The 23,597-nt window shown below is 39.8% G+C and overlaps 1 protein-coding gene across 3 annotated transcripts in view; it reads left to right on the forward strand.

The window, feature by feature from the left end:
• The window catches only part of tmem44 (transmembrane protein 44), a 49,251-nt gene that overhangs the window by 22,157 nt on the left and 3,497 nt on the right, over positions 1 to 23,597 (forward strand). For 2 of the 3 annotated variants that reach the window (XM_048604253.1, XM_048604254.1), the window contains exons 5-9: positions 3,474 to 3,560; positions 4,693 to 4,863; positions 15,293 to 15,436; positions 16,653 to 16,757; positions 19,212 to 19,388. In XM_048604253.1, coding sequence (XP_048460210.1) covers positions 3,474 to 3,560; positions 4,693 to 4,863; positions 15,293 to 15,436; positions 16,653 to 16,757; positions 19,212 to 19,388 — 684 coding nt within the window. The remainder of the gene's footprint in view (positions 1 to 3,473; positions 3,561 to 4,692; positions 4,864 to 15,292; positions 15,437 to 16,652; positions 16,758 to 19,211; positions 19,389 to 23,597) is intronic. The other variant, XM_048604255.1, reaches the window with a different exon arrangement.

Here is a 23,597-nt window from a genome sequence, read left to right on the forward strand (position 1 = left end):
TATCCCTGTAAATCTTTTCTGCACCCTCTCAAGTTTCGCAACATCCTGCCTATCACTAGGAGACCAGAATTGAACACAATATTCTAAAAGTGGCCTCACCAATATCCTGTACAGCTGCAACATGATGTCCCGACTCCTGTATTCAATGCTCTGATCAATAAAGGCAAGTGCACCAAATGCCGTCTTCACCATCCTGTGTACCTGCACCCCGAGGTCTCTTTATTCAGCAACACTCCCCAGGACCCGACCATTAACTGTATAAGTCCTGGCCTGATTTTTCCTTGTCAAAATGCAACACCTCACATTAATTTAAACTAAACTCGATCTGTCACTCCTCGGCCCATTGGCCCACTGATCAAGGTCCTGTTGTATTCTGAGATAATCATCTTCACTGCCCACTACACCACCTATTTTGGTGTTATCTGCAATCTTACTAACCATACCTCCTATATTCACTGTTGTCATGTAGAAAATGTGACAACTTCTCACAAATAGCAACAGAAAATCTGCTTTTGGGATGTTAACTAAGGGATTGGCCAGCGCAAGAGGCAGAACAGTGCCTTGGAATTTTTGCATCCACTCAAACAGACAGATGGGGCTTGGGTTAACATTGGATCTGAGAGTGCAGCTCTCCCTCTGAGCTGGAGTGTCAGCTTTAATCTTTCTGCTAACGCCCTAATGAAGATCTTGAACACTAAATCTTACAACTCGGAGATGGGAGTGTGACCAACAGGGAGCCACGGCCTGAAGAGTGCTAGACAAAGAGTTGCAACAAAACGTCTTTTTTTTAAATCAATACTTGAGTTCTGTACTACTAAATGACTAAAGTCTATACTCAAATTCATTATGCTGATTTATAATTCAGAAAAAATTATTTCCACTGGTTGTCACTAAATGGTAAATATCTGAAACAATCACCAAAAAAAAAGAGAAAGAGCAATAGAATTATTTTACTGTAGAGGGTTGTTAGGACATGGATTCCTTCCCACAAATAGTGATGGAAGCAACATTCATAATTTGTTTCATTAAAAATAAAAAAAAATTCTGAAAAGTTAAGGGAGAACAGCAGTAGAATAGGTTTAAGTGAGTTGCTTTTTTGGTATTGATGAACATGATGGAATTTAAAGTTACAGAGAAGTTTTTTTTCTTTAACATACCTATACCAATTGTTGGGTTAGTTGAGCATTGTTCACTTCATGCTCCTCTCTTTTGCTGAACATTAGAGAGATGCGAGTAGTGTTTCCATCCAATAAGAGAAAAGTCACAAGAAATGCTTGTACTTAAGGCAGACCTTCATGTCCATAACAGGAATCTCAAAAATCTGGATTACTTCAAAAAATCAACATAAAGTATTACTGCAGCTTCTCTCTGTAGTAGTTTCTTACAGTTGGTGTAATACCCTAGACTTTGGCTCCTTGCATTCAGGAGATTTATGACCATGTCCATTTTAATACTCACTCGGGCCGTATTGTTTGTTGTGTTATGCCTCACAGTTAGTATATCTTCAAAAGACACTATGTCAATATGCCGTTAAGACATGTCCTCTTGATTTTATCACTTCCTGGTATATGACCCAAGTTTAAAGGTATCTCGTTCTGTCTTAACCCACATTACTTGAAGCATAAGACCATAAGAAATAGAAACAGGAGTAGGCCGTTCAGCTTCCGGAGCCTGCTCCACCGTTCAATAGGATTGTGGCTGATTTGATATCCCTCACATCCACTTTCCTGCCCTTTGTCTGTATCCCTTGATTCCCCTACTGATCAAGAATTTATCTATCTCAGCATTGGATTTGCAGAAGGACTCTGTCCCCACAGCTCTCTGTAGCCAAGAGTTCCAAAGATTCTCATCCCTCTGAGAAAAGAAATTTGCACCCCTTAATTTTGAAACTAGGTTGTCTAGTCCTGGACTCTCCTATGAGGGGAAACTTCCTCTCAGCATTTACCATGTGAAGCCTCTGATGAATCCTATATGTTTCAATGAGATCATCTCTCATTCTTCTAAACTCCAGTGACTAGAGTCCCAACCTGTTTAAACTTTGCTCAAAAAACAGTTCGTCCATTCCTGGGATCATTCAAGTGAACCTTCTTTGAACTGCCTTCAATAAAAAAGATTTTTTCTTAAATAAGGGGACCAAAATTGCTTATATTGCTCTAGATATGGTCTCACCAACACCTTGTACAGTTGCAGCAAGACTTCCCTACTCATACACAAAGTCCCTTTGAAATAAGGGCCAACATTCCTTTAGTATTCCTTATAACCTGCTGTACCTGTGTGCTAGCTTTCTATGTTTCATGCACAAGTACTCACAAGTCCCTTTGTGTTGCAGCTTTCTGCAGTTTTTCTTCATTTAAATAATATTTTGTTCCATTTAAATGATGTTCTTGTTCTTTATTCTCCCTTCCAAAATGAACAGCTTTGCATTTTCCCATATTGTATTCCATTTGCCAACTTTTTAACCACTTAACCTATCACTATCTCTCTGTGAACTGTTCATATCCCTCTCACAACCAGTATTTCTACCTATTTTAGTGTTGGCTGCAAATTTAGCTACAATACATCCACGTCCTTCCCTCAGGTTATTAATGTATTTTGTAAACAGTTGCAGTTCCAGCACTGATCCCTGTAGAACCCCATTGGTCATGGGTCACCAACCTGAAAAAGATTCCTTTATCCCCACTCCCTGTTTCATGCCCATAAGCCAGTTCTCTATCCATGCCAATGTACTACCTTCAACACCATGGTTACTTCTCACTGAACCTTTTGTAAAGTACCTTGTCTTCTGGAACACTTCTGCTGGTTCCTGTCTATCCACCCTGGTTGACACTTCCTTGAAAAACTCGAATAAATTAGTCAGACATGATACACATCTGAATGCATTCCTTTCTTGTAATCTATTAGCCTAATGTTAATTTAGGTAGGTCACGCCTCTGAATGGAATGTTCGTACAAAATAGCTAGTTGTAATAAATTTCTGTTTGGATTCTTCAGTACCATAATATCCTCATTACTCTCATGTAAATCTCACATTGGTATTATTTTAAAAGTAAATTATCTTCCCAAGCAACAGTGGAAAAAATTCCTACAGGGTGGTTTTATTTATCTGTGGATCATAGCAATGTTGACCAAGGTTTCTGAAAGTCCTTCTAGATTGTGATAATATCATAGATGTGATCTGACTTTACTTTGCCAAGCTTCACATTGTTTGCTTTGAATCTGATACTAGATATGCTTAGACCTGAGTTTGTTTTTTATTCATTGTTGGCTACACCTTTTACCTTGTATGCAAATTAGTAACCTGTGGCAGACAAGGCCGCATTTCTTCCTGTCGTTTCCTGAAATCTGTTTCTCTGTGTTAATATTAGCAAGTGGCAAATATTGGAAAATTTCACTAATGTTTGATTGTGACATCATCATCTATGAATATAACTAATATTTGTCAATTCACTGTTATAAAATGCATTGTTTTTATAGGATAACACAGAAATCATTGGCTATGCGCTGGGGGTGATTGCAGTTTTTATTGCCTGGACGTCAAAGTTTCCTCTGATACTAAAGGCAGTAAGTAATAATAGGCACAGTTACTAATTATGGAGCAATTAAATAAGAGGTTAGAATTAGAGGTTCATGTTAAATGTTTGGAGGGTTCTGGTGTTGACAGAGATCATGGAAGTAGGAAGAGGTGAGTGAAATACCTGAAATTTTGGATTTTTAATTAATGCATTACTTGGATTTTTGCATAAAAGTCTGGTTATGAAGTGATTCCAAATGTTGCTGGAGTTGATGGCTCTGGTAAAAGTTGTTTTTGTCCTCCATTGTGACTTTCTATCTGACTGCAGGTGGACAGAGTGAAGGTAATGTACTCATTTGTTCATTTAGCTGTTGGAAAAAGATTTCTATGACAGTGATTAAGATTGTCCTGATGTATCCAGTTTCAGTGAGGGATACTCACTTTCTTTGTACCCAGAAGCTACTTGCGTCAAAGTTACTTGATGTATGAGCGATTGCTCTGAGATGGGAGATTTGTTGTGAGTAGATTGGTTATATATCCTATTTGATTTTTTTCTTTCTATTGAACAACAACAGCAACAACTTGTTGCTGGTATATGGTATCATTTTACACAATGAAATATCCCAAAGCAATGCATGGGTCTATTATAAAACAGCATTTGAAAATGAACCACACATATAAAAATTAAGTCGTATGATCAAAAGCTTGACCAAAGCGTGGATGTAAAAAACATCTTAAAGAGAGGCACAGAGTTTTACAGTGAATACCAGTATTTATGATCTTAGCAGTTAAAGGCACAGCCAAAAATTATGGAGCAATTAAATTTGGAAACACTGAAGAGTCTGGAATTAGACAACTATGATAGATATTTGGAAGTGTTTTGGGTTGACAAGGATCATGGAGGTAGGGAGTGGTGAGGCCAGAGGGGGTTTCAAAACCAGGAGAAGTGTTTTAAAACTGTGGTAGCACATAACTCTGAATCACTGTAGTGTCAGCAGACATAAGGATGATCAACGATTGGGTTTTGGTGTGAGGAGGGTCACAGACAGCAGAGTTTTGTATGACCTCAAGTTTTCAGAGCACAGTAAGTGGGAGGTGACCAGCAGTAAATTGAAATAGTCAAATCAAAAGGTAATAGATCTTGAAACATTTTAAAATCGTGTTTTTTTTTCTATTTTACAGTCTCAGGGGAAGATTGATTGTATTCTTGAGAAATGGGCCCTAATGCTTTCAATTCCAGGGGGCTTACTGTATGCTGCTGCCGCTCTGGCACATGAGAAAACTCCTGCGTTTATCTTGCAAGCTTTACCCTGGCTGCTTATCTTTCTGGGTGGTGCAGCTATAGATCTTTCTGTATCCTTTTCCAAATGGTAGATGTTGTTTCTTGAGATCCAGGTAAGTTTGATAAGTAGATTTGTTTTTACTTCTTGGTTTGATTTTTTTGGTTTAACACAATAATATGATGCTTCAATTAGCCAAAGATCCAATGTTATTTAATTCTATTCTGTCAAATAGTTTGTGGCCTATTTTAAATGTTCAACAGGAAATGAATTATGTCTTGTTTTAACCTTGGCTTTTGCTTAAGTTCCTGGTAGAAACAAATCAATTATGTGGCCATCTCTTGTGACTCAGATTCATTTATTACAAGTTAGTGAATCTGCCAGTGAGCTCATTTTTGCAACCAAGAGCTTTTCATTTGTAATTGTCAAAAGCTGTGTGTTAATTTGACAACCACACCTTGTGCATCAAATTATGGAAAGCAGTAAATTGAAAATGTACTAATAGCTAAGTAGAATGTCATTAACAAAATGTTGCAACTTATGTTCAAAATTTATCTAAATATGAGAAGAATGTGTTTATTTTCAAATATGATGTTGTGATGTAGACTGAGAGATTTATATATTTTTAATATCATTTATTGTATCTTTTTGTTTTTGGATTTTGAATTAGTAACCTGTGGGGTTTCTCTGTGTCTGAATTTAGTAATTATCTTGTAAGTATATCTGTAACTATGGTAACTTTTAAACCCGTTTTTGAGGCCTAGCTTTAGAAGTAATGGGTCATCTACACTGGTAAAGTTTTATAACCGATCAAAATAAATAAGCTCCAATTTAAAAAGCCAGGACTTTTTTTTAAGTTAAGAGTAACACCAGTATCGATAGACAGAGAGAGTTTTTTAAATTAGTTTTACTGAGCTTTGGACAGTCCTGTGAAATCCTTCAATTAAGATGCCTGTGTGGACCAGTGCTTCTGAGAAGGGAGGGATGGAATGCCACTAGATTATATGAAAGTGTTAGTATTAGTCGCAGACCAGAAGTGTTGGGATAAAATGCTGAAGAGGTTGCTTCAAGCTGAATTCTCTTAAGCTCAGGTATATGGATAGCTCCAGGAAAAAGCTATTTGCAGTTGCAGTCTATTAGTTAAAGTCACAAGTGATTTAAACCTTTTGTTGTAAAGTGGAGGTCAACCCCCTCACCCCACTTCCTCGCCACCCCCCCTCCCCGAAAACTAAAACCAAAACACCCAGAGAGGCTCACCTCACCCTATAATCTGTTAAAAGAAGTGTAAAAAGTGGTATAAGCTGCCTCCTACCCCCAATCTGTTATAAAAGAGTGGTTAAATGAAATAAACACCTGACACTCACTCTATAATCAACAAGTAATAATTTATTTATCCAACTCTAACAGAGAACAACTTAACTGAACTATTAACAAACTGAACAATTCCCCTCAAACTAATAACTATTTTCAAATAAAACTGTTGTTCCCATAAATATAAGTACCACTTATATAAACCAAAATTAAAAAATTTAGAGTTTAGTCTCTTGAAATTACAGCCAGGTTACACCTTCCTGAATGTTCTGTGTCTTCTCCATTGATCTTCTGTCAGGAATATTAACTAAGAGTGCAGTGGTACCTTTATTTAGATAATGCTTTCTCTAAGAGCTGAGAGACCTGAACTCTTAGCAGATGGCAGTTCGCTCTCTGGTGATTTTGTAACTGACCCTGTCTTTTATACTCTTGATGACATTATCAGTTTCTTACAATAGGATTAGTCCTATGTTGTCAAAACCATCTGACTTAAATTTATTTGGTTTTTTTGTATCTAAGTGCCTGGTTTAAATTAAAAGGCTAAATCAAAACTTGTCTTGATAACAAAACAAAATTGTGGCTTGGCCTGCTAACCATCCAACCTTTTGTTACAAATGTTACAATTCAGGTGCTCTGTGCACCTGCAAACCCACAAGCTGCCCACAGACTTTTTTTTTAACCTCCAAGCCTGGAAAAAACACATTATCCTTTGAGGGGACCACACACTGCTTTCCTCCCTATATTTATTAAACATCAATATTTTACAAACACCAATTTCTAACATCCTGCCTTCGAATCCACAAGTACTCTACCCAACTATGTAACACTGTCAAAGTGTCGGAGACATGTGAATTTAAGTTTAGAAGGTATGTCTCTGGGTCCTGTACAAGGATGTGTTTTGAGTTCTACGCAAAAGCTGTTGTTTTTTTTTTAATATGTGAAGGAGCGTTTTAGTATTAGTTTAATGATACATTTACTGTGTTTAAAATCTTTTAATTTGTTTACAAGTACTTTTGAAAAATTAAACTTCTGTTTATTGAAACTTCAGTTTATTGTTAAAACAAAATCTGCAAAATTGCAAGCTTATGTTTTAGCAAGAGACCACTTTGTTAAAATGAAAACAAAACACAATCTAATCTGTCAAGCCAGGTTCCAGACTGGGATCTGATGTTTCCAGTAATAACTCAGCTGGAATCATAACAACGTATATCAAAATACATCATACTTTCAAAAAGAAAATGATACCACTCCTAGTAATTGGCATTTTGCCAACTCTGTATGTGATATTTCTGAAATTGCAGTAAGATATCAAATTTGAAAAATGCAAGATTGTTTGCAATGATTTGACCTTTGACAGAGCCTAACTTGGAAGTCTTTGGTGTTACTGAGTATGAACGATAAATGCAGATTGCAATCTACAAATGCTGAACCTGTAGCTGTCACTGTAGTTCTACTTCTTCCAATCACCCTTTTGATTTAATTGCGTTGAAATACATTTATATAAGGAAGAACAACTGAAAATATACTCAAAAGTTCAATGTTTATTGTTATAAAGCAAAGGTTCACCCCTGCCCCCCACGGATAATTAAAACCGAAACACCCAGAGAGAAGTGCCTGTTCCTATAATCTGTTAAAAGGATTGTGAGAAGGGATATATTCTGCTTCTTCAGCAACTTCTAGTGGTTAAGTGAAATAAACCCCTGACACTCACTTTATGATCAACATGTAACAACTTATTTATCTAACTCTAACAGTGAACAAATTAATTAAATTATTAACAAACAGAATAAACCCCTTCTAACTGCTAACTATACCCGAATAAAACAAGATTCTAATGATAACACAGCTTGACACAGCAGGCCAGGCAGCATCAGAGGAGCAGGAAAGATGACGTTTCAGGTTGGGACCCACCTCAGTGACCAATCCCCACCACTGGCTACCTGCACTCACCTATCGCCAACCCACCTACCTTCCCCAGCCCCTTATCCCCGCTTCCTTGACCTGTCCGTCTTCTCTCTCATCTATCCATTCCTCCCACATCATTGACCAATCCCCACCACTACCTGTCACCATCCCACCTATCTTCCCCAGCTCGCGCCCCCCCCCCATTTATTTCAGAGCCCCCTTCCCCTCCCCCCATTTCTGAAGAAGGGTCCCGACCCAAAACGTCAGCTTTCCTGCTCCTCTGATGCTGCCTGGCCTGCTGTGTTCCTTCAGCTCCACACTGTGTTATCTTAGACTCCAGCATCGGCAGTTCTTACTACCTCTAAGATTCTAATGATATGCTGTTCCAATAAGTACAAGTCCCACTTTCATTAAAACAAAAATAATAAAAATAGAATTTAGTCTGTCAAAATTACAGCCAGGTTACGTGCCTTCCAGAATGTTCTTTGCCTTCTCCATTGAATGTTCTGTCAGGAACGCCTTCTCCATTGTATTCTTCTGTCAGTTATATTAATTGGTTGTGCTGTAGGTACTTTGATTTAGATGGTGCTTTCTCTAAAACTTAGAGAAGACTGTGAGAGCTAGTGATTCTCTCTTGAAAGCTGAGAACTGTTAACTCTTGCAGATGGCAGTTCGCTCTCCTGTCAATGCCCAACTACCCCTCCTTTTATACCATTGATGACATATGAATATTCCTTACAATATGATTGATCCTATGTTGTCAAAAGCATCAGATTTAAATTTAATTGGTTTTTGGTGTCTGGGTGCCTGATTCAAATTAATTGGCTAAATTCAAACTTGTCGCCTTGATAACAAAACAAAACTGCTGCTTGGCTTACTGACTGTACAGCCTTTTGATACAAATATTTCAATTCAGGTGCTCTGTGCACCTGCAAACCCACAAGCTAATACCTACAGATATCCATTTTAAATCTCTAAGCATAGAAAAAGCACACCATCTTTTAAAGGGACCCTGCTCTGCTGTCCACCCTAGCATTTTACAAACACCAATATTTTACAAACACCAAATTCTAACATCCTGCTTTCCAAACTACAAATACTCTGAGATAACAAGATGCAGAGCTGGATGAACACAGCAGGCCAAGCAGCATCATAGGAGCAGGAAGGCTGACGTTTCGGGCCTAGACCCTTCATCAGAAAAGGGGGAGGGGAAGGGGGTTCTGAAATAAATAGGGAGAGGGGGGAGGCGGATAGAAGATGGATAAAGGAGAAGATAGGTGGAGAGGAAACAGACAGGTCGAAGAGGTGGGGATGGAGCCAGTAAAGGTGAGTGTAGGTGGGGAGTTAGGGAGGGGATAGGTCAGTCCAGGGAGGACAGACAGGTCAAGGGGGCAGGATGAGGTTAGTAGGTAGGAGATGGGGGTGCGGCTTGAGGTGGGAGGAGGGGATAAATGGGAGGAAGAACAGGTTAGGGAGGCGGGGACGAGCTGGGCTGGTTTTGGGATGCGGTAGGGGGAGGGGAGATTTTGAAGCTTGTGAAATCCATATTGATACCATTGGGCTGCAGGGTTCCCAAGAGGAATATGAGTTGCTGTTCCTGCAACCTTCGGGTGGCATCGTTATGGCACTGCAGGAGGCCCAGGATAGACATGTTGTCTGAGGAATGGGAGGGGGAGTTGAAATGTTTTGCGACTGGGAGGTGCAGTTGTTTATTGTGAACCGAGTGTAGGTGTTCTGCAAAGCGGTCCCCGAGCCTCCGCTTGGTTTCCCCGATGTAGAGGAGGCCACAACGGGTGCAGTGGATGCAGTATACCACATTGGCAGATGTGCAGGTGAACATCTGCTTGATGTGGAAAGTCTTCTTGGGGCCTGGGATGGGGGTGATGGAGGAGGTATGGGAGCAGGTGTAGCACTTCCTGCGGTTGCAGGGAAAAGTGCCGGGTGTGGTGGGGCTGGAGGGGAGTGTGGAGCGGACAAGGGAGTCACGGAGAGAGTGGTCCCTCCGGAAAGCAGATAAGGGTGGGGAGGGAAAAATGTCTTTGGTGGGGTCGGATTGCAGATGGCGGAAGTGTCGGAGGATGATGCGTTGGATCCGGAGGTTGGTGGGGTGGTACATGAGGATGAGGGGGATTCTTTTTTGGTTGTTATTGCGGGGACGGGGTGTGAGGGATGAGTTGCGGGAAATGTGGGAGACAGGGTGGAGGGTGTTCTCGCCCACTGGGGGGGGAAGTTGTGGTCCTTGAAAAACGAGGACATCTGAGATGTACGGGAGTGGAATGCCTCATCCTGGGAGCCGAGGCGGCGGAGGCGAAGGAATTGGGAATAGGGGATGGCACTTTTGCAGGAAGGTGGGTGGGAGGAGGTGTATTCTAGGTAGCTGTGGGAGTCGGTGGGCTTGAAATGGATATCGGTTTCTAGGTGGTTGCCCGAGATGGAGACAGATTTTTTTTTTGACGGCAGTTGGAGATGAAGAGGTCGAGGGAGGGTAGGAGGCCTTGGGGTGGTGTCCAGGAGGAGGGGGTGTGTTGGAGGCGGGAGAAGGGGTCAGTAGAGGGAGGGTTAGGTTCACGGTTGAAGAAGTTAGCGTGGAGGCGGAGGCGGCAGAAAAACTGCTCAATGTCCAAATGTGAGCGGTATTCGTTGATGTGTGGGTGGAGGGGGACAAAGGTGAGCCCTTTACTGAGGACTGACCGTTCATCCTCAGTAAGGGGGAGGTCTGGGGGGATGGTGAAGACTCGGCAGGGCTAGGTGTTGCTGTCTCCTCTGGAGCTGCCTAACTTTGCAACATTATGTTTACCCGTATGCAAACTGCGTCTCACTATCTTTCACCATCTTTCTTAACGCCAATTGAAAAGATCTCAAAACGAATTGCTTTTGTAAGTGGCTGGATTTTTTTTTTGGTTTGTGAGATGCGCATGTTACTGGCTATGCCAGCATTTATATTCTGTACTTCATTACTCTTGAAGTTAATGGTGAGCTGCTTTCTTGAACTATGGCAGTCCTGAGTTGTAGATAAATGCACAGTGCTGGGGGAAGAGTGTTCCGGGATTTTAAGCCAGCAAAACTGATAGAGCAGCAATATTGTTCCAAGTCAGGATCATGTACAGTTTGGCGAGGAGCCCATTGGTGGTAGCTATCTCCTGCATCATCTGACTTGCTCTTTCTTGGTGGTATTGGTTATTAGTTTGGAGGATATTGTCAAAGAAGCCTTGAGTTGCTGCAGTACATCTTGTAAATGGGGCACATTGCTCCCTCTGTGCATCAGCATTGAAAGGAATGAAAGTTGAAGGTGGTGGATGGGTCTACTAATCAAGCAGGCTTTTTGTCTTCGATGTTGCTAAGTTTCTTGATGTTTTTGGAGCTGCACAAATCTGGGCATGTGGAGATTACTCCAGTCTTACATTGTTGGTAATGCCATTGAATCTTATTGGACAATGTTAATATTCTCTCTTGTTGGAAATGTCATTGCCCAGGATTTAGCTGACACAAATGTTATTTGCCACTTGTCAGCCTAAGCCTGGCTATGTTCCAGTCTTGCTGCATATTGACATGGACTGCTTCAGTATCTGAGGAGCTGTGGATGGTGTTGAACGTTGGGCAATCATCAATCCCCAATCTGATCTTCACAATGGAAGGAAGGTCATTAATGAAGTTGCTGAAAGTGGTTGAGCTTAGGACACTATGTAGGAATAGGAGTAGGCCATTCAGCCCATTGACCTGCTTCGCAGTATTATTGGCATTATTATTAATACTGCCCTGAAGAACTCCTATCGTGATATCCTGGGACTAAGATGACTGAACCCCAACAGCTATAATCGCCTCCCTTTGTGCTATATTTTACTCCAACCAATGGAAAGCTTCCCGCAATTTGCATTGACTCTGTCCTTTTTTGCTTGGGCTCCTTGATGCCACACTTTTCCCTTGACAGCAATGTAGTATTTGCCAGTAACACTCCCTCCCCAAAATCTCTGGAGTTCATCTTTTTTGTTCATATTCCACGTGAGGCCAGAAGCTGAAGGGCGAACCTAGACTGAGGATCAGTGAGCAGGTTATTGTAAACCAAGTGCTGCTTGATAGCTCAATTGATCATCCCTTCTGTTATGTTGATAATGATTGCGTGTAGTACAATTTGGTGATAATCGGTTGGCTTGGATTCGTCCTGCATTTTTTTGGAAAATAGATAACCTTGGAATGTTTCCACTTGATGGTGCCAATATCAATGTTGTTGATGTGGAATAGCTTGGCCAGTGTTAGGCTAATTCTGGAGTCTAGTCTTCAATACTACTGTTGGATTGCTGTCAGAGCTCATAGCTTTTTTTTAGTATCCAGTGCCTTCAGCTGATTCTTGGTTTGATGTGGAATGAATAGAGCTGGCAGATGCTGGTGATCTCAGCGAGAGATCAAGATGTATCATCCAGTCATCATTTCTAGCTGAAGATTGTTGAAAATACTTCAGCCTTGTCTTTTGCACTGATGTGCATTGGCTCCCCCATCACTGAAGATGGAGATATTTGCAGACCCTTCTCCTCTAATGAGTTGTTTAATTGTCACTGTCATTCACGGCTAAATGTGATGGGTCTGCAGAAATGGGATCTAATCCATTGGATGGGGATGGTTTAACTATTTCTATCATTTGCTGCTTCGATGGTTGATGAGCAAATAGACCTGTGGTTTAGCTTTAGCAGGTTGACCTCTCATTTTTACGTATGTATTGTGTTACTCCTGGACTGCCCTCCTGTACTAATATCCACCAGTGTGGTACAATTGAAGTATGTTGCTGATGATTTCCTCTCCAGACATAACCAGTTAGCACTCCTAATGGAATCTTGACAGGTAAATTGCATCTGACAATGCGCAGTTGTGGAACTAGAAAAGTCTCACAGTATCTTATCCTTCTGCAATCTTGGACCTGGGATAGCTTAAAGATTGTGTAGGAAGTAAACTTGGTTGCAGGAAAAGAAGACTTCTGTTTGAACATTGGATAATCTGTATATCAAGAAAGGTTTTGAGCCAAATTCAGATTATAGCATTGAATAGACCATTTGGCCCATCAGATCCGTGGCTGTGTTTACACTCCATTTGAGCCTCTTCCCTCCTTACATCAAACTCCATCAACAGATCATCTTATTCCATTTTCTCTTGCGTTTACCTAATTTCCCCTTAAATACATCCATGCGATTTACCTTAATTACTTACTGTGATGGTGTGTTCCAGCTTTTAACCATTCCCTGGTTACAAATGCTTCACTCGAATTCCCTATGAATTAATTGATGACTATGTTCAGTTGTTTGGTGCTTATGGCCCCTAGTTCCTGGAGCTTTTGCTTTTGCTGGCGAGTGGAAACATCTTCATCTATCCTTGAACCCTTTTGAATCCTTATTGATCTCTATCAAGTCATCCCTTTCTCTTCTCTTTTTAAGCAAAAACAATGAAAGCCTGTTCAATATCTTTAAGGCAGGTCTCAATTCCATCGCATTATAAGAATTACACCGATGTTATTTGGAAATATAAACTAAAAAATTAAAGTTTGGATTATCAGGTTCTGCTTTTACAACATGAAGGAAAAATTGAACTCTATGGTATTCTTTTGTTGGAATCTGGATTTTAATGTGTCTGAGAGTCATGTTGGCATCAGATATCTTTGGAAACAAAAAGCAGTAGCTGTCCAGCAACAACTTGGTATGGTTTTAAAGCAGCATCTTGACACAGAGCTGAGAGGAGAGAGACCAACTGGAACTAAGGCTTTTAAGACTGCCAGCAAGCGAATTCACTTGTTTGCTCTCTGTAAGTTGAATAGTATTAACACCAAAAGTATTTACAAAAAGAAAGAAAACTTTTAACTCAAAACAAGACCTAGGTCCATCTGACCATCTTCCCAATTGGTGATCATGTCATTTGACAATGTGATGTCATTGCCCAAAACCCCCAAAAAAAACAAAAAAAAAGCCTCATTTCCCTTTTTGGATTGAACACATCCTTAGAGTTTGTGCCCTTCTGCTTATATATTTCCCTTACCCACAATATTCCTGAAAAATTCTATGTGTGAATGGATGCATGTGTTTTGATTTGAAGTGGTTATTGTTTAAATTTGCATATTACTATTAATAATTGGTTTTAGCTATATGTTGGAGGCTAGGCTTATTCCCCAGGGTAGGGGATTCCAAAACTAGAGGGCATACGTTTAAGGTGAGAGGGGAAAGATTTAAAAGGGACTTGAGCGGCTACCTTTTCACACAGGATGATGTATATGGAACAAACTACCTTAGAGGCTAGTACTATTACAGTATTTAAAAGACATTTGGACAGGTACATGAACAGGAAAGGTTTAGAGGGAACGCAGGCAAATGAGATTCGTTCAGCTTGGGAAACCTGATTGGCATGGACAAGTTGTCCAAAGGGTCTGTTTCTCTGCGGTATGACTCTATGACTATATTATAATTTATTGGCTTTCTTGTTCCTTGATGAAAAATTTATTTTCTTTTATCTTTAACTATCTTAGAGATTAAATTGGTCATGTTGCGAAATAGCAGGGCTTGATTTCCAGTATACTATTCCCACCAGGATCATGATATTAGGAAAGATTATTCTGTGCAAATTAGTAAATCTGCTGGCCACAATTAGTTGCAATTTGTGAGAGACCATTGACAACTTTCTTTTAGAGAAAGACCAGTGGTTATAGGGGCGGCACGGTGGCTCAGTGATTAGCACTGTTGCCTCACAGTGCCAGGGACCCGGGTTCGATTCCACCCTCGGGCAACTGTCTGTGTGGAGTTTGCATATTCTCCCTGTGTCTATGTGGGTTTCCTCCGGGTGCTCCAGTTTCCTCCCACAGTCCAAAGATGTCCAGGCAAGGTGGATTGGCCAGTGTTCAGGGATGTGTAGATTGGGTGGATTATTAGGGGATGGATGTGGGTGGGATGCTTTGAGGGTCGGTGTGGACTTGTTGGGCCAGAGGGCCTGTTTCCACACTGTAGGGATGGCTATGATCTGTGATAGTTTGAGAGGTACAACACTGCTTCAAACATGGCTCATTAGGTATCTCTCCTCTTACTGTTACCTTAGACACGTTGGTTGGATTAACAGGTTAATTACCTGTTTGGTCATATTATTATCATTCCTCCTATGGCCAATAAGCACTGGACTAAGTCTTGAACCTGAAGCTTGTAGTTCAGAGACAGGAGTTCTACCTATTAAGGCACAAGGCTTCTGAAAATTTGTGAATAATTACTGGTAAAGCTACTTGGACAACTAATTCATATGTTACTTTTTTAACAATGTTCAACCAGATACTGTTCTTATCATGTTTACTAAAACATAAAGCTAATCGCCAGCAGTGGGGTTTGGAGGTGGTAATAGAATCCGATACTCTTTCTTTGTTGGAATCTCCTGAACAAGATGTGGAAGAAGAGGAGATTCAAGAAGAAACACAGGTACTACAAAGTCAATACCATAAAGTCCCTCCCCATTGTTTAGGGCAGTTATTCATAAAATATACTGTTAAGGCACTATAGAAAAACAAGATAAAACCCAAAAGAACTGCAGATGCTGTAAATCAGAAACAAAAACAGAAGTTGCTGCAAAAACTCAGCAGGGCTGGCAGCATCTGTGAAGAAAAATCAGAGTTAACATTTTGGGTCTGACAACCCCCTGAACAGTTCTAAGAAAGGGTCACTGGACCCAAAACATTAACTCTGATTTTTCTTCACAGATGCTGTCAGGTTTGCTGAGCTTTTTGAGGGGGGACCTGATTGAGGTCTACAAAATCATGAGAGGTATAGACAGGATGGATAGCAAGAAGCTTTTTCCCAGAGTGGGGGACTCGATTACTAGGGGTCACAATTTCCAGGTGAGAGGGGAAAAGTTTAAGGGAGATATGCGTGGAAAGTTCTTTACGCAGAGGGTGGTGGGTGCCTGGAACGTATTGCCAGCAGAAGTGGTACAGGCAGGCACGATAGTGTCATTTAAGATGTATCTAGACAGATACATGAATGGGCAGGGAGCAGAGGGATACAGATCCTTGGAAAATAGGCGACAGGTTTAGATAGAGGATCTGGATCAGCGCAGGCTTGGAGGGCCGAAGGGCCTGTTCCTGTGCTGAAATTTTCTTTGTTCTTTCTTTTGTTCTGTTTTTCTTTGTGATTGAAATACAAGACTTGCTTTTATACATTAAACAGTTTTTCTTGTAAATTATTCTGTTTTTTACATACTAACACTAGATTATTTGAGAATTAATTGCCTCTTTCACATCAGTTTTCACATGTAGTAATATTTCAAACCTGTTGATGGAACTCATGACTGCTGACTACCACTTCCAAGTTCCCTTTAAAGGCCTGTACCATCTTGTCTTAGAAGTAGCCATGATTTGGAGGTGCTGGCGTTGGAATGGGGTGGACAAAGTCAGAAGCCACAGAACACCAGGTTGTAGTCCAACAGGTTTATTTGAAATCACAAGCTTTCGAAGCATTCTGACTTTGTCATGTGACTTCTGACGTTGTCTTCGAAGTAAATCACCATTTCTTTCTCATGTTTGGGCTTCATTAGTGTAAATAGTTTTCTCAGCATGATTTAACTTGTTTAATGGTTTTATTTCACGTAGGTGATTGGTTACAGTTGAGTTTAAATAGATATATTAATTATCCCCTTTAGAGTTCAAACTGGATGCCACTGAACATACCTCAGAATAACAGATATTTGCGCAAAATGGCAGAAATAGGCCACTATATGGATTTGAGCATTGAACCAGTACAAGAGGTAAAGCTATAACTAGCACCAAAATGTAAACATTGCTTAATTTACTGAAAGGATTCGGCCAATCCAAGTTGTAATGTTCCTGTAACTACATTGACCTAGATTTTCCAGGATATGTAAGTCATTGTAATAGCAGATCTATGAAATTGGGAACCCTGAACAGCTTAAAAGAGTGCATTTTATAAGCACATATCTAAACCATATTTTCCTGACTTTTGTATGGATTGGCAGTTATTCCACATCGAAAATAATTGGAAACTAATTTTCCAAACTCCCTCCACACCTGGCAAAAGTTACGAGAATGATTCTGCTAAGATCTTGCCATCTTTCTTGCTACTGTCTCTTAGGTTTAAAAATCCAGGCACTGTGGTCTGACAACAATGTCTATCATAATGCAATGATTTTTTTTTAAAGAACTACTCATGATTAAACATTTGGCTCAAGCAAGCCACTGAGAAGAGATGGGCCTGCTGAGGGTAGCACCTTGGATGAATACCAGATTTCCAGTTAATGTATTTTTGAAATCATTGAGGAGAAATCGCTAAACTGTGCATGAGTATTCCCTGTGGTTACAAAGGCAGGAAATGCTTGTGGAAATGAGTAACGATGCAAAACCTGGTCAAATGAATAGTCTTAAAATGTTGATCTTGCTGCTGCAGGAAAATCTGGGCCAATCATTTATTCTTGTCCTGTTTACATTGTTTATTACTTTGATTTTTTTTGTACAGATGGTGTATTTATTTCTGATCTTGAATAATCTTCAAAAATGGCAATTGAATGTAAATCTTGAAATATAGTTAACTTTGAGGGTGTAGAATAAATCTGCTCAATGCACACAACGTTTTGATATCAAGATACCCCTGTTTTGTTGGTGAATATTACTTTCTGTAAATTGTGAAAGGAACCTATCAATTAAATTACAAAGCTAATATGTAAAACATTTGGTAATTAAATGCCTGCATTCTCTGCAAATTTAATCAGTGTATGAGTAGGAAATAAATGTAATTTTCTGCATTTCAGTTCATAGGATCATGATCAATAACGTAACCACACCGGAAATTTCTTTTGAGATGACCATGTTCTTGATGGAAAGAGAAATGAGTTTATTTAGGGCTTGACCTGAGACAGAGTATTTACTGTGCTTTCCTTTGTGGTCAATTTGCATCTTTACATTTGATCTGCACTATTGGGTAATCTGGGTCCAATTATGCCTCCATCCTGTAACACTGATTTACCTGAGTATTGTGTTTGGTCTTAACCACTTGTTTGCAGTAATCCCCTTACTTAGGGTCCGGATAGCAAGGTGACCTGTTCAAGAGGTTTCATTTGTATCTGTTTCTGCATCCAACAGGTGTGAGGGAGCGAATGAGATTGTTGATTGTTCCATTCCTGTAGCACGTACATTGCCTTATCCTCCAGGCAGCCCAGACTAAAGGAAACACAGCATCTCAAGCATTTAAAATATGTCGTGTGTATAATTAATTTGTCATTTATAGTAATCTTTAGTGTAGCTGGAAATTCACTTGGATAAAAGATTGCTGCTAAGCACCTGGGCAAGGAAAATTTGAAGCAGAAGTTTAGACACTTCTAGGTTTTCACCTTATATATTTGGGGTGATGGGGTGGCTCAGTGGTTAGCACTGCTGCCTCACAGCGCTAGGGACCTGGATTCAATTCTACCCTTGGACAACTGTCTGTGTGGAGTTTGAACATTCTCCCTGTGTCTGCATGGGTTTCCTCCAGTTTTTTTCCACAGTCCAAAGATGTGCAGGTTGGGTGAATTGGCTATGCTAAATTGCCTGTAGTGTACAGGGATATGTAGCTTAGGTGGGTTATAAGGGGATGGGTCTGGTTGGGATGCTCTGAGGGTCGGCATGGACTTGTTGGGCTGAAGAGCCTGTTTCCACACTGTAGGGATTTTGTGATTATATGGCTGGATTGTTTAAACTTAAGTATTTAGTGCAGAGTTCATTTGAAGATATTGTTAGAAAGCAAGCCTTTATATCTGTGTGATATAAATATGTGCCTTTATAACTTTCCATGTTTGTAATTGTTTGGGGAATTATCTCAATCCCAATAACATTGTTTTACTGGGAACTATTTTGTATTGCTTTGTCAGAAATCACTCTTAACTTCCTTAAATGATTTTGCTAATGGCTGATCATTAATATTAAACTTGTAGCTGGTTTCAATGCAATTGGAGTGCAAAATATTAAAATAAACAATGTCTGCTATTAAACTGTCGTTTTTGAAATTTATTTAGTTGAATTTAAATTGTCTAAGAGTGTTTAAAGCGTATCTCTATTGGATTGTTAAGTAATACTATTGGCAGCCTTTAAATTGTTCAAGAAGCTTGCAAGAATTTCTAGGTGAATGTGGACGAGTTGTTTTCATTCTGATACTCAACTTCACAATTTCAGTCTTCAGCTGTGTATCCTGTACCTGTTTGTAATTATAGATTGGATTTGGTGTTAAGAGATTACCTGGAGATGGACAGACTTGTACAGAGAGAGGAAAAAGAGTGGATGTCCAGTTAGTCCATGATCCCCCAATGTACCCTCCAAAACAAGTTATTCACGCAAATGTATCCTCGTGTAGCTCGTCAGATGTTACTTCCATAAACTCTGAACTGGAGGTAAGTTGAATGTGCATTCTGTGTTAAGGCCACAAGAGAAACAAATTCTACTTGATCATCACCATTAACCTATTGATGGGAGTACCTTTTTTGTACATGAGATTTTCCACAGCCATGGTTCAGTTGGACACCTTATCTGTATCTAGATGCTGCTTAGTGCTGAGGTTTCACAGTAGGATGTGTGGAAGGCATTATTGTATATTTTTAAAATAATAAAGTAAAATACTGCTGATGCTAGGAATCTGAAATAAAAACAAAGTGCTGGAGAAAATCAGCAGCTCTGGCAGCATCTATGGAGAGAGTAACAGTTAATATTTCTAGTCCAGTGACTCTTCAGAGACTCATTTCTTTTTACATTTTCAACTGAAGTAACAGCTTTCCAGATTTTTGGAGATATTGAAAATGATGGTCAATTATGATTTGTATTATGTGGCTTTAGGTATATGTTGTTATAAACCTTTGCGTCGATGTGAAAACCTAACCAACGAAGATGCCTATCTTTCTTTTAAAACTACATGATAATAACTTTGAAGAATATTGGCATTTCATATTTAATTTTGAGCTGTGGATTTTTAAATTTTATCTTCAATAAACTTAACTTTGTATTTCCCCATGCTCCTGTAACAAGACTTGTTGATTTTTTTCAACTAAAATAAAATAACATTCTCCCAAATACAAATTGACTCAAACCCATGTATAATTTGAAAAATGTCTGTAGGAATTTTTATTTTATTCCCATTTCCTAAATTTGATATGGTGATAGATTTTTAAAAGTGTTACATCTGTAATTCACAGGTATTTAATTTTTTAATAGTTCAGCTACATCACCTTAAGAATTATTTGTGCGATTTGGATGAAATCAGCTGTGAACGAGACCAATCTCTGTCGGTGTCAACTTTATATAATGTTATTTTATTTTGACAGTAAAATTCTGCTGCTTTTGCTGATGAAGGCTAAAAATAAATTATAACTAACTATCTTACGTTTTTAGCACAATTTAATGAATGGAAAGAAAGAACAGTCAACTTGCATTTTATCACATAGCAGAAAAGGCTGTGCATGGTTTTTCCCACCTTCATGTATATGTTTAATTTCAGATGCGTAGTGGCTTTTTTAAGGTGCTACGAGTGACTTTAGCTGATGTGTAGGCTGAATTTTCAGTCTCACATGGGGGGTGATTCATAGGTGGGTTGGCCTGGAAAGTCATGTGATTGGAGTTAGTTGCTTCTGATCCTTTGAGAAACAGTGCAATTTTCAAAAAGAATGAGGAGCTGGCAATCTGGATGTCTCCAATTAATAGCTTGTTTAACACATCATAGAGCCCATTAGGAATCTGGGGAACAAAAGCTTGAAACTTTCAGTTGAGAAACACAAGGAAAACATGAGGTTAACGACTTACTGGGGCATAATGTTTGGGAACTTATTGGGGAACCAGTAACTGCAGTGTGCAAAAGTTGAATAAAATCGAGATAAAGCTCAGAAGCTCATACAGCGGCACAGTTACCATTGATGCTGAGAGGCTTGTCTTTGTAAGGAGTGACTGAACTCTTGAGGAAAACATGAAACTGTTAATATCACTTGGACAATTGATGTGGGTAGAGGAAGTTCCAGTATATCAATGTGAACCTGTTGTGACGGAAGCAGCCTAAACCAACATTGAAGGGAATAGTGAAGAGGAGCATCAGTAGATGCATCTTCTTGGTCCAGAAGAAGTTCTACCAGGGACTGTAAGAGAAAGAGAGTGCTCTCCAATCATTCCCTGTTCACTGCTTAAGAGTCAAAGTGCCAGTGCCATAGAAGACTGCAATCATCCATCTAGTTGGTTTCTGGCTTGATTCACAATGCCTAATTGCTCCTGTGGCAATCTGCCATCAAGGTCACTAAGGCATTGAGGATTTATGCATTTGTGTCATTGAAGGCATCAGCTGTTGCTGCTGAAGCACTGTATGATTTAAGAAAGGAGTTCGATATAGCTCTTTGGGGCTAAAGGGACCACAGGATTTAGGGGAGAAACAGGAACAGGCATTTTGAGTCGGATGAGCAGCCGTGATCACAACATATAGCAGATCAGGCTTGAACGGCCGAATGGCCTACTCCTGTGTTTGAATGTAACTAGTCGTAAGGTCATTCTAGGCGGCAGAGAACGTAAAACCATTTTGAATTAGATGGCCAGAACAGATCCAGAGTTTGCTGCCATCGATTGATTCCTTCAGGTCCAGGGGCCTATTAACTTGTATCAATGTAGCCATCAAGGACCAATGTTGCTATCAAGCACCAACCATTAAAATTGCAGGAAACCATGATGGACCACATCTTGTTGTTGGGGCATTTTAAAGATGATGGGAAGGCCTTCAGAAAGACATCATCAGAAGGAGGTGAAACACCACCCTCAATATAGAAAGGCCCTCTAAAGTACTTTATTGCCACCTATTGGCTAAATGCAGGCTGCCTCCAAACAGCAGCTGGGGTAAGTATATTTTTAAATGAGGAGGCTGCAGACAGGGAAGGTAGCTGCCTTGCTCTCAGCCATTGACACAGAGGTTTCCCCTTTTCTTTGGCCTCTTGATTGGGTTAGCCGCATTCTGGGGCCAGCAGCTGTTTTGAACTGAAGAACAAGCCCAGAGACGGCTTATACGTGCACTGCTGCATGTAAAACCATGGAGCAAGTGAGGACAAAAGCCCAGTGTCAAGGCATTCAAAGAATGATGCTGAAGCCAGTCCAGGACTCCTGGTGATCAGCAGGTTGGTATGAACTCGAAGGCTGCATTGATTCACTTTGACTTCACTCGAGTGGCTCTCAGCCCTTAGGATAATTGGCTCTGTCACTCATCTTCCATCAGTGAGCCAAAATTATCCAGCAAGCGTACTCATCTGAAATTTCTGCTAAGTGGACCCTCTATCTAGTTCTGCTTGAGAAAGATCTGGGTAGAACAGCCAGCTAAATGGCACCATTAGTGATGGCTGATAGCAGTGAGAGTATTGTAGGAGAAAAGGAAGGTCAGAAAAGCTAAAGAGGTAGAAAATCCAACAGTTGGGTGTATCTGCAGCTGGATAGTTCCTGGATGGCATCTTATCTCCCTGATGCCAGTGTCAAAGATGTCATCAATAGCTGCATGGATAAAACTTCCAGAAAAAAGTGGCATTCTCAAGTTGGCAGGCTGTAACTAAATACTGCAAGGATCATTGCTGGGGCTTCAGCTATTTACATGACTCAGATGAAGAACTGAGGGTCATATATCCAAGTTTGCTGCTGATCCAGTGTGAGGTGGCATGTAGGCTGTGAGGAGTACACAGGCTGCAAAGAAACATAGGTTTTAAAATGTTCAGAAGCATTTACACAGTGAGTGTTTTAGGTGTGGAATGCACCAGAGTATGATGAAAGCACATTCAATCAATTCAAGGCATTCAAGAGTGCTATTTAAATAATAATTTAATACAATGACGTGCAAGGTTATGAGAAGGAGTAGGAAAATGGCAATAAGACATAATGCTCATTTGGAGCTTCAGTACATACCTGATGGGCAAAACAGCTTCCTGCACTGTAATAGATCTGTGATTCTGTTAAGTAAGTTGGCAATAAGAAAGCAGGGCGAATATTTTATTCTGTATTTAATTAATTAATTCAATTGTGACATCAATTCTACATTCTCATCTACTCCCGATAACCTTTGACTCCATTGTTTGTCGACAACCTATCTACTTTTGCTTTTAGGTACTCAATGCTCCCTGCCTCTATCACTAGGAAAGAGCCCCAAGGATTCGTGACCCTCTGAGAAATAATTTCTCCCTATTTTTACCTTGAATGGGAGACCTCTTATTTTTAAACTGTTGTCTAGTTCTAGTCCCTGCTTCTCTCTCTATGAAGCAGTTAAATCTGAATTGCCTTTCCAACATGCTCCAAGTTTTTTTTACAAGTGTTGTTTTAAGAGTCTGCAATGGTGTTATACAGATTGGCATTTTTCTGGAGGCAAGGAATTATTGAACTTCATGTGCAAATAAGATTTTAAATACTTCCAACATTCCATGTTCAGAACCTGATAAAACACTTGAGAAAGTCAATAGGAAAAGCAATTTCTACTCATTTGCAAATATTATGCAAATTTGTGTGTAATAGTGAAAGAAAACAGGATTTTCTATACCATCATTTGTGCTTTCATTGTTGATACAGCTATAAAAGCATATTTAAACTTGCAGTAGAATCATGATAAA

Source organism: Rhincodon typus, chromosome 13 (assembly GCF_021869965.1).
Source record: "Rhincodon typus isolate 14 chromosome 13, sRhiTyp1.1, whole genome shotgun sequence".
Lineage (NCBI taxonomy): Eukaryota > Metazoa > Chordata > Chondrichthyes > Orectolobiformes > Rhincodontidae > Rhincodon > Rhincodon typus.